The sequence below is a fragment of the Salvelinus alpinus genome, chromosome 24 (genome assembly GCF_045679555.1).
Source record: "Salvelinus alpinus chromosome 24, SLU_Salpinus.1, whole genome shotgun sequence".
NCBI classification, from domain to species: Eukaryota; Metazoa; Chordata; class Actinopteri; order Salmoniformes; family Salmonidae; genus Salvelinus; species Salvelinus alpinus.
In genome coordinates this window covers 21,836,295-21,854,597 of record NC_092109.1, presented here as the reverse complement: position 1 = coordinate 21,854,597, position 18,303 = coordinate 21,836,295, and the positions used below count along the sequence as shown (strand labels likewise).

Below are 18,303 nucleotides of genomic sequence, written 5' to 3'. Positions count from 1 at the left end.
TGGCAAACCAATAAATGGAGTGTGTGAGTGTGAGAGTGAGTGTGAGAGTGAGTGTGAGAGTGAGAATCAGTGGTGGTTTACCAAGGACAGTAATCTTATATTGATCGAGGGAAAATGTCTGATGTATTTTCTGCATTCACAGTGCACATAGTTGTGTGTATGCATGCGCGTGCATGCATGTGCATGTTTTGCCAACAATGGGGTTGCCCAGAGGTTATATAAAGAACAGTTATTCACTCTGCTAGGTTACCATGCATCATGCAATACGACCTTTATAGGAAGTCATTTATTATGTGATAAGCAACGGGAGAAAAGCACCCTGTCAGCACCCATCAAGATGCCAGGGTTTGATAGGCCAGGAAAGCACAGTAATCAATCTACTTTGAAACTTTATGCAGGGCTGCAGAGAAATTCGAAAAGTTCTTGTTTTGACTTCTCCGTCAGTAACTTTACTGTAGCTTTCTGACATTTTGGAGTATCCAGTGGTGGACAGTTGCAGTGGTATGGCTGCTGCAAGCATACCTAACTTTAGATACTCTTAAATAATAAACAGATCCAAATTATGTTGTCTATTGTGCTCAAAACATATTTACCATTTGGCAGGAAGGGACATACACTTTAATGTTTTTTTTTTTATTTTAATTTTTTTAAAATAATTTTATCCCCTTTTCTCCCCAATTTTCGTGGTATCCAATCGCTAGTAATTACTATCTTGTCTCATCGCTACAACTCCCGTACGGGCTCGGGAGAGACGAAGGTCGAAAGTCATGCGTCCTCCGAAGCACAACCCAACCTAGCCGCACTGCTTCTTAACACAGCGCGCCTCCAACCCGCCTCCAACCAGCCGCACCAATGTGTCGGAGGAAACACCGTGCACCCGCCCCCCTCGGTTAGCGCGCACTGCGCCCGGCCCGCCACAGGAGTCGCTGGAGCGCGATGAGACAAGGATATCCCTACCGGCCAAACCCTCCCTAACCCGGACGACGCTAAGCCAATTGTGCGTCGACCCACGGACCTCCCGGTCGCGGCCGGCTGCGACAGAGCCTGGGCGCGAACCCAGACTCTGGTGGCGCAGCATAGCACTGCGATGCAGTGCTCTAGACCACTGCGCCACCCGGGAGATACACTTTAATGTTAAGCAATGTTATTGCGAAGCTTATTGGGAGCCTATCACTCTGTTTTATCCCACAACAGAGTGACGTCAAGGGTAAGATATACATCTGTCTAATTTCCTGCTTGTCAACCTGCCATCTGGCCCCGAATCACAATGAAAGATGGGAAAATGTCCACTGGGAACAGACATCAATTCAACATCTATTCCACGTTGATTCAACGTCATTTTATTGAAATGACGTGGAAATAATGTTGATTCAACCAGCATGTTCCAAGCAGGAAGGGAGAAATAGGGCCTTTAAGGACACAAACACATTTTACTGGGTGAATTGAGGATCTGATTTACCCATCACTGTATCTGCGCTCTGTATCAATGTAGCTGTATATCATGTTTGTTCACCATTAAGTATTTGACTATGGACCCTTCCCGCGTCTTCGATAACCCCTATTCACGAGATTGGACTTCATGCAAGCTGCCAACGCAACCCCCCTCATTCAAGCTAAGAGTTTTCTAACTGAGCCAGAGACTGAGTGATTTTCCATTGAGGTTAATGCCAAGAGTTTTTTCTCTTAATCTCCATTGCTGAGTAGCATCGCATCTGGCTTCTTGGAATCATGTGAAAGTACTATTGAGCACTGCCGGCCAACTCGTTACGAGAAGAAAAGGGGATAAAAAGGAAGAAAGTCACCCTTCTTTTCAAGAGCAATGTCTTTAAATAAGTCTAAAGTTAGACGTGTAGTAAGACCTAAAAGCACCCTCACATTTGACTACCCTAATTATCCCATAGATTGAAGCTTGGGCAGGAAGAGAGGCGACGTCTGTGACTTTTATAAGGGAAGTGATATTCTCTAGCAGATAGTGGGACGCAGGCACCGATTGAAGAAAAAAGTCCATTAGCGTCTCGCCTCTTTTAAAAGGAAATAAAATCTTTAAAGGTCCTTAAAAGAAAATAGGTCTTAGGAGCCGGTGGTGCTACACGTCGCAGACAGAAATCAGGAGGTACCTATAGAAGTGCTGTTTAGAAAGACCTCATACGCTGTCTTCTGCGCTTTGGCCCAAATACGGTTCACTTAGCTGAGCAACGCAGAACATGTATGTGCTAGCGTGACACACACATGGAATTCAGATATTTATGAACTACTCACACAGTCCCATTTGAAATATGAATGGCTTATCTATAGCTAAATTAATCACAGCCAGCCGTATTAATCACTGTCTTCATTTTGCTGGGACCCAGGAAGAGTATCTGCTATCTTGGCAGAAACTAATGGGGATCCATATTAAATAGAAATACAGTATGTGCTATGTTTCTAACCAAGTATAACATATATTGTTAGTTGATGAGTGTCCCCTTCTTAGTAAAGGAAATGCCGCACACCACTTATTTATGTGGAAATATAACCATGCCTGACACAAGGCCAAGAATAAAACATTCAATCCAACCCTCTCATGATACCAATGATTGCTTTATGAGTTACATGTTGCGTCAGGTAGCCTAGCGGTTAGAGCGTTTGGCCAGTAACTGAAAGGTCGCTGGTTTGAAGGTGAAAGATGACAAGGTGAAAACTCTGTCGATGTACCCTTGAGCAAGGCACTTAACCCTAATTTGCACCATGGTACTATGGCTGACCCTGTAAAACAACATGTTTCACTGCACCTATGTAGTGTATGTGACATGTGTAAGGGCTCGATTAAATCTGTAGTGCTGAAGACCTGCAATACAGTGTGTTATAAATGATAAGACAATGTTCCCGTGTTTGCAAAATACTGCATGTCGGCTCAATTGGAAATTAACTTCACATTTCAATTGCGCTACAGCATAGATCTCTGGCGCTATGGATTGAATTGAGTCCTAAATCTCAACTCAGGATTTCAGCTTGTGAGTCTAGTCAAATTCTCATGAAAATAACTCTCTCTATGATCACCCCCTATCCTCCCTCACTCCAACACACATACACACACACACTGCAGGTGTCTCTGTCCCCTACTGTTCCTCTCATCTTTGTCCTGATTCTCTTGCAGGTGACAGAGACTCGTACTGGCCCACTGGGATGCAGCAGCTATGATAATCTGGACTCGGTGAGCTCTGTCCTCCTGCAGAGCCCGGAGAGCAAGCTCCATCTTCAAGGTAAACGTCCCCGCTCATGTCCCTGACCGTTCTTCCACCATGGGATTAGAGTCCTGCAGGGGTCATTATTTTTTTCTGCCACACCCGCCCCCCACTGGCCACATCAATTAATAGCCCCATCCGATATCCAACATCAGGACAGATTTTCCTCCACAACCTGACCCGCCTGCATAGAATTCTTCTGAGAGCCGATCCGTGACCCGCTAAATAAAATCTATTTATTTAATTGTTTTTATGACTCCAAAGTAGTAGCTTATTAGGCTATCACTGTACTAATTCATTTGTCTGCATGTCTATTCAACATTTGGTTAAAAGGAAACCATGCCATGATTTAAGAACGTTAGGCCTATCTTATTATTTTCACAATACAATGCGGCACATTGACTCCAATCGCTTTGAAGAAGAACCTTCTAATTAGCCTTCTTCTTACCTAATGGAAGCTTATAGCCGACATAACAAAACAATACCTTTACATTTGTCACGTGTGCTCCCTCTCCGGCCTCTAGGTCACCAGGCTGCTCGTTATGGAGCACACATGTCACCATCGTTACGCGCACCTGCGAGTCATCAGACTCACCTGGACTCCGTCACTTCCCTGATTACCTTCCCTTTATATGTCACTCCCTTTGGTTCCTTCCCCAGGCGTCATTGTTTCTGTTCCTGTGTCAGTTCTGTGCGTTGTTTGTGTTTCTGATTTTTGTATTATGTTGTGTTTATTTATTAAAACACTCACTCCCTGAACTTGCTTCAGCGCACATCGTTACAGAATGACGCCTCACCTAAGGGAAGCATCAGGGAGTGTTTTTTTTTTTTTTTTCGGTGGGAATGACATCGGGTCCGGGAGCCGCTACAGGCTCTCATGCCTCATTTGGATCGCCAAGCTTCCCTGCTACAGCCGGCTCATCGGGCTTTCATGCCTTCACCGGATCGCCAGGCTCCCCCGCTTCCACTTGCTCGTCGGGCTCTCATGCCTCGGCCGGATCGCCAGGCTCCCCTGCCTCAGCCGGTCTGTACGGTTCCTGCGCCCCAGCCGGCGACAGGTTCCCGCGCCTCAGCAATAGTGACCGATCCGCTCCTGATCCCCGGAATCGTCTTTTTGGTCGGCGTCCTGCGTCTGGAGCTGCGCATCAGAGAGGGGGTACTGTCACATGTGCTCCCTCTCCGGCCTCTAGGTCCCCAGGCTGCTCGTTATGGCGCACACCTGACACCATTGTTACGTGCACCTGCGCATCATTAGACTCACCTGGACTCCGTCACTTCCTTGATTACCTTCCCTTTATATGTCACTCCCTTTGGTTCCTTCCCCAGGCGTCATTGTTTCTGTTCCTGTGTCAGTTCTGTGCGTTGTTTGTGTTTCTTATTTTTGTATTATGTTGTGTTTATTTATTAAAACACTCACTCCCTGAACTTGCTTCCCGACTCTCAGCGCACATCGTTGCAACATTCAATATTGTTTAGATAATACAATTGTTTAATTGAAAGTTAAATAAATAATTCCCGGATAGGCTATAGGCTGCAAAAATAGCTTACATTTATTTAGTTAGCTATTGGCTACTCAAACTTTTACCAGCCGCACAGGTTTAAACTTTAACTTTTACTGCCTCAGAAACCCGGATCCGGGAGCACCCCCCACCCCCCACACACTGATTAGCATAGATAGCATAGCTTCAGAAGTAGATAGTAGCATCTAAATATCATTAAATCACAAGTCCAAGACACCAGATGAAAGATACAGATCTTGTGAATAAAGCCACCATTTCAGATTTTTAAAATGTTTTACAGGGAAGACAAAATATGTAAATCTATTAGCTAAACACGTTAGCAAAATACACCACTATTCTAACTCCATCAGTTTCTTACTCCTTCAGGTGCTATCACCAATTCGGCTCAACTAAGATATTGATAGCCAATAACCTATAAAAAAAACCATCAGATGACAGTCTGATAACATATTCATGGTATAGGATAGTTTTTGTTAGAAAAAAGTGCATATTTCAGGTAGAAATCACAGTTTACAATTGCACCGACCATCACAAATCCACTAGAATTACTAGATAGAGCAACGTGTATGACCAATTTACTCATCATAAAACATTTCATAAAAATAGACAAAGCATAGCAATGGAAAGACCCAGTTCTTGTGATTTCAGACCATATTTCAGATTTTCTAAGCGTTTTTCAGCGAAAACACAATAAATCGATAAGTTAGCATACTACATGTTCCAACGTTACCAGAGCATCGATTCCAGCCAAAGAGCGCTATAACGTAACCACCGCAAAAAGATATTAATTTTTTCACTAACCTTCTCAGAATTCTTCCGATGACACTCCTGTAACATCATTTTACAACATACATATACAGTTTGTTCGAAAAGGTGCATATTTAGCCATACAAAACCGTGGTTACACAATAAAAATACTAGGAAATCAAGCCTCAATATGTCTGACGTCATCTATCAGAGTGATCTAGTTTAATTAAAAGCTAATCATATACTTGACTAAAAAATACAGGGTTGACAGGAATCGAAAGACAAATTAGTTCTTAATGCAACCGCTGATTTACATTTTTAAAATTACTTCATTGAAAACGTGATGACGTACAGACACCCAGAGGAAGACGTAGGTAGTGTCGGTTTCTTCATAGCATTCACTGTGGCCTTATAAACAGACCCCAGATCAGAGGTAAAAATTTCTGAAATCTGAACCCTGTCATGAAAAGTGCTGTAGAAATTGTTCTGTACCACTCAGAGACAAAATTTCAACTCCTATAGAAACTATAGACTGTTTTCTATCCAATAATAACAATAATATGCATATTGTACGATCAAGAATTGAGTACGAGGCAGTTTAATTTGGAAATGTAAAAAAAAAAATAATGCTAACAGCTCCCCCTATTGACAAAAGGTTAAATGACTTGTGTATGATCTAAATGTACGAAAGCCTGAAGTAATGTAATAATTAAATGAATTATCGTAACAAATATATACTTGCACTTTTGCAAGCTGTGTATCCATCTACAAGGTTGTTGTCCACAATGACTCCAAAATAGTTCCAAACCGGTGATTTCACATAACATTTATTTTTATTTCTCCTGTTGCATTTTGCTTGTTACCATTTTTGCGTCACATGGACAAAGTAGGAATGTTTCAGCACCAGACAAATAATGGACAGTTCTCTGCGCTCTCTCACTGCATGGCTGGTAGCCTTGGCCTAGGCTATATCTGCCTCACCGCTAACATAATGGAATTCGCATCGCAATTCAACACAACAAGCTCCTAGGTTTGTAAAAAATATTTTATCTTTATTTAAAACATTTATAACCCCCAATATAATTGTTCTGAACCACGAGCCTGTCCGTGGGTTGAAATAATATTTTCATTCCACTCATCAGCCAATTTTTTTTTTGCGGGTCCACTGTGGAGAATCATGAGTATCCAACCCAATGCTACAATGGCTGCAGGGTTAAGGCCGGGGTCAATATTCCACTTTAGCCCCTATCCATTCACATAATGAAATTCTGTTCATACATAGAAAAAGCCTCATAGGGACTTTCACCTGATTTGCGCTGTCTTGCGGATTGAATATGAATGTATTTTGTGGAATGAACCAGAGATTTGCTCCATAATTCCGCTCTGGGGGATTTTCTCCCATTCATTTTGTCATGGATCTTCTGTCCTTATGCTAATAATATTGTCATACAGTTTACCAGCCACTTTTATCCATGGTGTGTTTGGCCCATGAAGGAATCAAACCCAACAGCCTGAGCAATCAGAATATTTGAATTTACCCACACACTTCATCCTGGACCTCTCAATCAATAGGGAAGATTTTGTTATGTTTATTTTATTAACTTATTTACAGAAGTATATTTTTAGTCTGAGTATACTTAGATCACATACTGTATTCGAGATTACATTTGTAACATTAATTGACACGCAAATATAATCTTTGAGTGGCAACTATAAGCTTGCAAAGATAGAAAAGTAGACAAACGTTGTAATTAGCGAGTTGCTTTTGAAGGAATCCTTCATTGTCATCTCCAACTCTTCTTCCATGAAGAATCACCTGCAACTGTATCTTAGATGTACCACAGCTCCCATTGGGACAGTGATGAAAGCCACCGTAAAAGTGGTCAAGTTTCTGAGACAAGCTATCACTTTTTAATTTATGCAGTTTACCTTCATTATCAAAAAACTGATATTTTCGACTACACCACTAAATCTCTCACCAAAGGAATCATTAACTGCTCTTTGGATTCAGACAATTTATTTATTTAGTAATTTTTTTAATTGGATGAGTTAAAGATACAATATTTAAATTCATATAATTTCTTATTCTGTTAATATCTTATGTTCCATTCATTATTTCACACATCTTATTGTTGTACCTGTGAGCTGCCATTCAGAAGAAGAAAATTAAACATTTAAAAAAAGGTACATAACTACAAAGTATTGATCATATTACAGTTGAAGTAATAACACATTCATCATGTACAGGAAAAGAAAACAAAAAAGAAGTGGGCCTCCACCCCCAACTTCATATCTAATTCCCCCAACCCCCAGGGTTGCTTGTCAGTCACCCCCACTCCCTAGTCGTCATTAAGTAACATAGTAGATGCAAAGCAAAATGAATAATACATTGTGTACTAAAAGCATTTAACTGCAGGGTACTCCCACATCATATGAATGAACGTGCCTACCTGATTTAGGGGATACAGTGAACAGTTGTGAGTTGGGACCAATTTCATAGTAAAATATTTCCTTGGTGTTAAATACAGTCTGTGAACAAAATGTAAATGTATACATTTATGGTTCGGATTATGGGATTCTAAGAATATGTTTCCATATTCTGTTCCAGTTAAAGGGTTGTTCAGTTCACTTAAATCTGTAGACCATACTTTTTTAATGGATAGCTCAGAATATGAGCTTTCCACAAGTTGTTTATATATTATAGAGATTAGTCCTTTCAGGAGCCCAGATAATTGATTTATAAATCCCATGATTGGAGGTTCGGTAGTTGGGTTTGCCAAGGGACACCATAGGCCAGCATAGCCAACCTGAATTGTAAATATAGAAAAAATGTGTTACCTGGTAATGTGTATGTGTCTTTTTCAAACCATTACTGTCCAGGGGCAGCAGGTAGCCTGGTGGTTAGAGCGTTGGATTAGTAACCGAAAGATTGCAAGATTGAATCCCTGTGCTGACAAGGTAAAAATCTGTCACCCACTGCTCCTAGGCTGTCATTGAAAATAAGAATTTGTTCTTAACTGACTTACCTAGTTAAATTAAAATATATACAGTGGGGAGAACAAGTATTTGATACACTGCCGATTTTGCCGATTTTCCTACTTACAAAGCATGTAGAGGTCTGTAATTTTTATCATAGGTACACTTCAACTGTGAGAGACGGAATCTAAAACAAAAATCCCGAAAATCACATTGTATGATTTTTAAGTAATTAATTAGCATTTTATTGCATGACATAAGTATTTGATCACCTACCAACCAGTAAGAATTCCGGCTCTCACAGACCTGTTAGTTTTTCTTTAAGAAGCCCTCCTGTTCTCCACTCATTACCTGTATTAACTGCACCTGTTTGAACTCGTTACCTGTATAAAAGACACCTGAAAACACACTCAATCAAACAGACTCCAACCTCTCCACAATGGCCAAGACCAGAGAGCTGTGTAAGGACATCAGGGATAAATTGTAGACCTGCACAAGGCTGGGATGGGCTACAGGACAATAGGCAAGCAGCTTGGTGAGAAGGCAACAACTGTTGGCGCAATTATTAGAAAATAGAAGAAAATAGAAGAAGTTCAAGATGATGGTCAATCACCCTCGGTCTGGGGCTCCATGCAAGATCTCACCTCGTGGGGCATCAATGATCATGAGGAAGGTGAGGGATCAGCCCAGAACTACACGGCAGGACCTGGTCAATGACCTGAAGAGAGCTGGGACCACAGTCTCAAAGAAAACCATTAGTAACACACTACGCCGTCATGGATTAAAATCCTGCAGCGCACACAAGGTCCCCCTGCTCAAGCCAGGCGCATGTCCAGGCCCGTCTGAAGTTTGCCAATGACCATCTGGATGATCCAGAGGAGGAATGGGAGAAGGTCATGTGGTTTGATGATTCAAAAATAGAGCTTTTTGGTCTAAACTCCACTCGCCGTGTTTGGAGGAAGAAGAAGGATGAGTACAACCCCAAGAACACCATCCCAACCGTGAAGCATGGAGGTGGAAACATCATTCTTTGGGGATGCTTTTCTGCAAAGGGGACAGGACGACTGCACCGTATTGAGGGGAGGATGGATGGGGCCATGTATCGCGAGATCTTAGCCAACAACCTCCTTCCCTCAGTAAGAGCATTGATGATGGGTCGTGGCTGGGTCTTCCAGCATGACAACGACCCGAAACACACAGCCAGGGCAACTAAGGAGTGGCTCCGTAAGAAGTATCTCAAGGTCCTGGAGTGGCCTAGCCAGTCTCCAGACCTGAACCCAATAGAAAATCTTTGGAGGGAGCTGAAAGTCCGTATTGCCCAGCGACAGCCCCGAAACCTGAAGGATTTGGAGAAGGTCTGTATGGAGGAGTGGGCCAAAATCCCTGCTGCAGTGTGTGCAAACCTGGTCAAGAACTACAGGAAACGTATGATCTCTGTAATTGCAAACAAAGGATTCTGTACCAAATATTAAGTTCTGCTTTTCTGATGTATCAAATACTTATGTCATGCAATAAAATGCAAATTAATTACTTAAAAATCATACAATGTGATTTTCTGGATTTTTGTTTTAGATTCCGTCTCTCACAGTTGAAGTGTACCTATGATAAAAATTACAGACCTCTACATGCTTTGTAAGTAGGAAAACCTGCAAAATCGGCAGTGTATCAAATACTTGTTCTCCCCACTGTATATATATTGGCAAGGGTATGCATTCCACATTTGGACCACTGGGGGGAGATTAAAAAAGACCATTCTCCAAAATGTAATGCATTGGAGTCTAGGTGTGCCATTTGGTTTTGCAGTTACAGTGATTTTCAATTTTGTGCCAAAAAGAAATTGTATGAGCAATAATAGGACCAGTGTTACTCTGTCTGTCATAAATGCTTTCAAACTGAATCTATAGGGTTTAAAAGGGCTTCATTCCCATGCAACTGCTGTATGGCCTCTGTTGCTTTGGAGACTAACGTTTTGTCATCCAACTGATATGTGACAGCCAGATGAACAGCCTTTTATCTTGCAGGTTGATACGATTCGGTGAGAAAGAGATGAGTTTTTCAAATGCTGCTATTTCATGAAGGGGTGTTTTGAAAGCAATTTTTTCACATTAACCTAAAGTAGGTGGTTTTAAAGTGTACTACAACTGAAACATATCCTCTAAGAGCAATTATAATCTCAGATTTAGAGTTAATTAGAAAGCTTTTGTCATCAGAGTGGTATTAATATATGCCAACTATCACAAACTCTTCAAAATTGATGACACTTCAATGTCATTCCTGAGCTGGTGACACCTCTTTACTCTTTAGTGTCTCTTCAGAGAGTATTATGATTTCATAATCATTTAATACCAGCTAGTGGTATAAACGGCTGTGACAGATCAGTATTTCCATGTGAAAATGTTGCTCTTATATTCCTGTTAGTATGACACTTATGTGTGAACATTGAAGCTACTGTATGCCAAAAGCAGAAGCTTTGGATATCTATGCTACAGTAGATGGCTTGACATCACCTCCAACCTTTAAACCAATGCTGGTTATTTGTGCCAATTGACCCTCAGGTCCTATAAACTGCACTATAGAGTCATTTGTCTTCTCTCTTTGCTGGTGTAGTGCCTCTCCACACATCCTCGATTGATCATAAAATATTGAACTGAAGCCGCGAGGTGTTATGCCCTCTGTGTATGTCATGGCCCACATGCAGAAAACAAAAGAATACACTGACAGCCTGCTCTTAGAAGAGTTTACTACTCTCAGCATATAAGGAGTGATCAGATGACATTTGCACTTTGCGGCAATCATTTCGTGGTGGCGGTGATGTGTTGGTGTGGTGGTGTGTATTTGTGTGGGAACTGACAGCGTTTTAGCTACTTTGCAGATATAAAACAAACAGACAATCATAATATCAGTAAAAAAAAAAATCTCAGTTTTATGCTACAAAACCAACTTCATAAGAGGCTTTAAAAATAGGTCATATTTGACTCAACATTCCATGACATACACTAAGGCATTGCTGGCAGAATAGATGGTTGCAGTTCAATGCATGATTCATATAATTCACCAATACATTTCTTGGCAGACCAATAAATATTTATATCAGGTTGTAAATCACTGCTGGCCTGGTGCATTGTTTGCTGCCTCCATTTGGGATGCACTGTTTCAGTTTCAGTGATTCAATGTTTTGGACAGAAACGGACAAATGTAACTAAGGCTGGGAAGGTCAATAATGTTAATCAAACTAGCAAGGGCAATGATCACAAGTAAGTCAAAATGTGGCTAATATGCTTGCGTATCTATTTATGTAGCAAGCTAAAAACACAGAGCCTAACTTTAGCTAGGTAGCTGCTAGGAGGACGTGATGTCATTGTAGGAGTGGGTGAGTGACTGACTTTTTCCCCTCATATAATTTTTCAGTGACTACACAGCTATAGATGCACTTGCCATTTGGTTAGCTAGCAAGACATGTGAATCGCTTTGCTAGCTAGCTAGCTATGCTGAATGACTGATGAATTTACGAATGTGCAACACCGCTGACCGGTATCAGTAAACCGGTGTCAGTAAACGTAGGCAAAGAAAGTACCAGTTAGTCACGAACACTCTATTTAACATGTAAACAGCCTAAAGAGCTCTGCTAGGTTGAGAAAAATGGTCAGTGAGGTGTTTTCTCATTTGTGTCTGCAAGTAATGCACTAGCAAGCTAGTCAACTTTAGCCGGTTAGCTTGGGTGCTTGGTTGGGACAAGGCATGCATTGGCAGGCAAGCTGCAGAAGGATGAGCAGGCTATTCTCCATCATTTATCACTACAATTTTGACAGCCAACTTGCTGAAAAAGTTTGAAAGGGTTTATTTAATGTTCCTTCACGGCCCAGTACATCACTGGGACCAAGCTTCCTGCCATCCAGGACCTCTATACCAGGCGGTGTCAGAGGAAGGCCCTAAAAATTTTCAAAAACTCCAGCCACCCTAGTCATAGACTGTTCTCTCTGCTCCTGCATGGCAAGCTGTACCGGAGCGTCAAGTCTATGTCCAAAAGGCTTCTTAACAGCTTCTACCCCCAAGCCATAAGACTCCTGAACAGCTAATCAAATGGCTACCCCCCTCTGTTATGCTGCTGCTACTCTCTGTTTATTATCTATGCATAGTCCCTTTAACTCTACCTACATATTACCTCAATTATCTTGACTAACCGGTCGTGGCCAAAAGTTTTGAGAATGACACAAATATTAATTTTCACAAAGTCTGCTGCCTCAGTTTGTATGATGGCAATTTGCATATACTTCAGAATGTTATGAAGCGTGATCAGATGAATTGCAATTAATTGCAAAGTCCCTCTTTGCCATGCAAATGAACTGAATCCCCAAAAAACATTTCCACTGCATTTGAGCCCTGCCACAAAAGGACCAGCTGACATGTCAGTGATTCTCTCGTTAACACAGGTGTGAGTGTTGACGAGGACAAGGCTGGAGATCACTCTGTCATAATGATTGAGTTCGAATAACAGCCTGGAAGCTTCAAAAGGAGGGTGGTGCTTGGAATCATTGTTCTTCCTCTGTCAACCATGTTACCTGCAAGGAAACACGTGCTGTCATCATTGCTTTGCACAAAAAGGGCTTCACAGGCAAGGATATTGCTGCCAGTAAGATTGTACCTAAATCAACCATTTATCGGATCATCAAGAACTTCAAGGAGAGCGGTTCAATTGTTGTGAAGAAGGCTTCAGGGCGCCCAAGAAAGTCCAGCAAGCGCCAGGACCATCTCCTAAAGTTGATTCAGCTGCGGGATCGGGGCACCACCAGTACAGAGCTTGCTCAGCAATGGCAGCAGGCAGGTGTGAGTGCATCTGCACGCACAGTGAGGCAAAGACTTTTGGAGGATGGCCTGATGTCAAGAAGGGCAGCAAAGAAGCCACTTCTCTCCAGGAATAACATCAGGGACAGACTGATATTCTGCAAAAGGTACAGGGATTGGACTGCTGAGGACTGGGGTTAAGCTATTTTCTCTGATGAATCCCCTTTCCGATTGTTTGGAGCATCCGGAAAAAAGCTTGTCCAGAGAAGACAATGTGAGCACTACCATCAGTCCTATGTCATGCCAACAGTAAAGCATCCTGAGACCATTCATGTGTGGGGTTGCTTCTCAGCCAAGGGAGTGGGCTCACTCACAATTTTGTCAAAAAAAAACAGCCATGAATAAAGAATGGTACCAATACATCCTCCCAGAGCAACTTCTCCCAACCATCCAGGAACAGTTTGGTGATGAACAATGCCTTTTCCAGCATGATGGAGCACCTTGCCATAAGGCAAAAGTGATAACTAAGTGGCTCGGGGAACAAAACATCGATATTTTGGGTCCATGGCCAGGAAACTCCCCAGACCTTAATCCCATTGAAATTTGTGGTCAATCCTCAAGAGGCGGGTGGACAAACAAAAACCCACAAATTCTGACAAACTCCAAGCATTGATTATGCAAGAATGGGCTGCCATCAGTCAGGATGTGGCCCAGAAGTTAATTGACAGCCTGCCAGGGCGGATTGCAGACGTCTTGAAAAAGAGGGTCAACACTGCAAATATTGACCCTTTGCATCAACTTCATGTAATTGTCAATAAAAGCCTTTGCCCCTTATGAAATGCTTGAAATTATACTTCAGTATTCCATAGTAACATCTGACAAAAATATCTAAAGACACTGAAGCAGCAAACTTTGTGGAAATTAATATTTGTGTCATTCTCAAAACTTTTGTCCACGACTGTATATAGCCTCGCTACTGTTATTTTACTGCTGCTCTTTAATTATTTGTATTTTTTCTTATACATTTTTTACTTAATTAACACTTATTTTTCTTAAAACTGCATTGTTGGTTAAGGGCTTGTAAGTAAGCATTTCACTGTAAGGTCTACACCTTACGTTTTAGCTCATCTTGCTCTGGCTAGCATTATTTGTTGATCTTGTTGTTGTTTATGTGACTAACCGGCTCGATTGGGTCTTATGTAGAAAAATTTGAAATTGTGTTTTCTAGATTGGATAAAAGCAGAGACTCAACGCTAGAAAATAATATATCATACACTATAGTAGAGGAACAATGGGAAAGTAATTCAGCTTTGATTCACCTGGTCAGCTGGCCACTCACTTGTAACCTCACTTTTGAAAAAAGGGCCCTTGAATGTTTTGGTATACCTAGTGGAGAGCTCTTCTTTGTCTATACCCATTCAGCATTGTTCACACCCTCTTAAGCTTTAGCCCCACCCATCTCTTAAGGATTCACGTGTGAGACCATGTACTAAACAACCAAATATTTCAAGACTAAAGTCTGGTTTATACTACAGGCGTGTTTGTACATTTAATCTGGAGTGCCAGAGTGTGCTCTGGGCGTTCGTAAACAAAGAGCGTGGTCAGATTGTTCGTTCGTGAATTCAGAGCGTTTCGCTCTCGGAGCGTTCAAAACGCACACTGGACACTCTGGCCGAGGAGTAGGGTTGATCCGAGCGTTCTAACCTAACAACAGCAGTCAAGCTCTTAAGCACACTGGCTAATGTTGGCTAGCCTGCTAGCTGCTTCCAGACACAAATGAGAGAACAGCTCACTCTGACCATTTTACTCGCCCCAGCAGAGATGGTTAGGCTGTTTTTATGTTATCCAGAGCGTTGGTGACTGCAACTGTGCTGCTGGCAACAATTTAATTACGTTTTTTGCCAACGTTGACTGACACCGGCCATATGCAACGGGTGTTGAGCGTTGATAAACACATCAGTTATTCTGCACTCAGACGAGAGTGCTCTGAGTAGATAGCCAGAGCGAATTTACCATATATGTCTATCGACAGTTGTTGCAGTGACATCATGAACATTCTTTTTAAATGGTTAGTTGGATAGTGAAATATTTTGTTAGACATGTAGCTAGCTAGCTAAACAATGAACCATAATCCCAACTCATAACGTTACTACCCTGCATGAATCTGCAGGTAGCTAACCAACCAGGTTCAATGTTAGCTAGCTAACATTAGGCTATAACTAGCAATGCAAATGACTCTGAGATACAAATAATATTACTACACAGATAATACAGCTAGCTAGCTAACAGTACACTTTAACTTGAAATGAAAATGACTTTCTGACAAAATTTGAAATGTGTATTATCTGAACATTTTGATAGCTAGACTATGGATGGACGCTTCTACCTCTGTCACGGATGCCATGGTTGCCCTTAGTTTGAAGATGTAATGACAGGTGTTTTATACAACAGCCTTCTGTGTGTTCTCTTTTCGACTCTGTCTGCATACTTGCAATCAAACGGCAGAATTTTCTCCATCTACTTAGCTATCATACTCTAATTCCACTGATTACAGAACTCGGTCCTCCAGAAAGTGGAGAGCAACGTTTATGCAGTTCTACTACATGATATCGTTCAAAATTTCCGCTTTAGAAAGGATTACCTTCACATACTGACCAGCTCATGTTATAGACAGAAGCGTGCTACATGGCAGACCAATCCGAACACATCTTTCGGCATATTCAGCCCACTTTATCTCAGCCAATTATGGCTAGTGGGAAGGTTGCCTACTTTTTCCGTGGCTAAACCAATTAGTCTCGTTATTTATCAATTTTATTTGCCGATATTAGCTAAAAATGCTAATACAAACATTACCAGGTGCGCTATTGTTAAGATGTTTCCCTGCCAGAGTTCCTTAGTAATAGCGTCACGACATACTGTGGAACGCCATTTGGATCTTTGCATGTCAAAAAAGATACACATCAAATCAGTGGCGTGCCGTGGGCCTGGGGCCTGGGCCTTCAGTGAGGTCCTACACAGTCCCACCCGAATTAATCCACCTCTTATTACCATCATTATGATGCCATGGCTCTAGACACTATACATTTAGACAGAAACGCAGTATAACCAGGCGTTGCGTCACCTTGAAATTGACAAAAATTGACATTTTTGGGTAAACAGTCTTTTCAATATTTCCCTATTTTTCTTCACCTTTTCATTGTGCAGCTCCGTTGCCCTGCGCGCTTGTTCGTTGAGCTGTAGATCCACTCGGGTGTCCCCAAAAGTTTTCAAAAGCACCATTGCTTGTAAGTGCCCAGCCGTACTTTGGTGTCTCGTTGCTGCCTTGGTTAGACAACTCAAGTTTGCAAAGCCAGTGTGGCTCCAAACACCAAATCGATCACTTGCAAATAATAGGCATTCCCAGCAGTACAGTTTGCAGTGCTTCTCGGAGCCTGTGAGCCATTGATAGCACTCGTAGTTGGAACTTTGAACGTGGCGAACGAACCCCTTTCCCGCCTGTGACAGGCTTTGTAGCGTCGGGCAACCTCTCTTTACAATGTCTAACTTTTCTTGAAAAGTTCGTCTTGAGAATGGCGTTATAATTATATCCTCGACCAAATCGATATCTTCTCCTCCTTCCGCCATTGTGGGTTGAAAAAACAGCTTAGTAGTACGCAAATTAATTTGTTTATCAAATTCAGTTTCCTAGTTCTGAGGTTCTGCATAGACCTGCCCATAGGACCTGCCTCTCAATATTGGTAATACAATCAAAAGACGTGCACGCACTACGCCTGCTAGCTGGCTCCTGTGTAACACTGGAGCCAGCCAGCAGGCATACAATAGCCAACTCTAAAGCTGATTGGTTGACACTAAATTTTCATTTCCATTCACTTTAAGCTACAAGCGCCCGCACTGTTGATTCTGAAGGCCTGCGGGCAGATTTTAGAACCCTGGCAACACATGATGGCTGAATATGATTGGATAAAAGATCTAACATAAAGACCAGCCCTCCAAATCTCAACCTGGGGCTGGAAGCAGTGCAACCAAGAGGAAAGCTATGAAATGAAGAGTATAACTCTTACTCTGGGAAATAATTTAATACATATTTGTGAGAAAATATATATAAAAAAAAAAATGATATTCTGATGATGTTTAGGCCAGCAGAGAAGGCCTTGCTGGCCCTGACGGCCCACCACTGCATCAAATAACCCTATTTGAAAATAACACTATTTGACGAGTTAAATAAGCTTTTAATTTGACACGTCAAATAACACACTTCTATTATAGAATGTTGTGTGTTCTGAATTTGCACATGCAAGCCAAGTGCCACCACTACTATCAGTAGCACTGTCAAAGCTGTACAAAAAAGTCTGCAAAAAAGCAAACACCGGCCACGAACAATGTGTTCACAATACCGCGTTGGTAATAAAGCATTATTTGTTTGACCGCAACTTCTGGGGTAGCTAGCTTTAGCTTGGTACCTAGCTAGCACCAATACAACCAGCCTGACAACAATGACCAGTAGAAACTGCAGGCATTTTCATTATTCTTAGCAATGATTTAGGAATCCTTGTGAGTATTTGCTAGGTTGCTACTTAATGTTCGCCTATTGAAAATTAACTTAAGTTCATGACAATAAATAGCTAGCCAGCTACTTAACCCTGTTGCCCAAAGCTAATGTTATTGGCAGCCAGCTAGCTTCATCTGGCTAGTGAGGCTCGACCTGACCGGGTTATGTGTTGTGAAGCTTACCACAATAAGGAATAGGCACAATAGTGGAATTTGTGGTTAGCTTTCAAAATAAATGTACCTATTTGAAAGCGATGCAGAAGGTTACAATTAGTGAAATCATGCCATATTTAGACTAGATCATGTTAAACAAGGTTGGAATGTGAAGAAATGAAATGGGGTATCAGTCTACTCTGTGACAGCCACAGAACACAACTGTTTAGAGTTTAAGCAAATATTAGCGTTGTAGCTCTTATCCCAGTACTGTGACTGTGTGAAATCACCTCCCCAGTCAGCCTATTGTGTGTATTTCCATTCATATTGCACTGTACAGCTTTACCTAAGGA

The 18,303-nt window shown here is 41.7% G+C and overlaps 1 protein-coding gene across 1 annotated transcript in view; it reads left to right on the top strand.

The window, feature by feature from the left end:
- The window catches only part of LOC139552311 (BMP/retinoic acid-inducible neural-specific protein 1), a 142,424-nt gene that overhangs the window by 76,304 nt on the left and 47,817 nt on the right, over nt 1-18,303 (top strand). Inside the window, exon 5 of the mRNA XM_071363926.1 lies at nt 3,137-3,242. Coding sequence (XP_071220027.1) covers nt 3,137-3,242 — 106 coding nt within the window. The remainder of the gene's footprint in view (nt 1-3,136; nt 3,243-18,303) is intronic.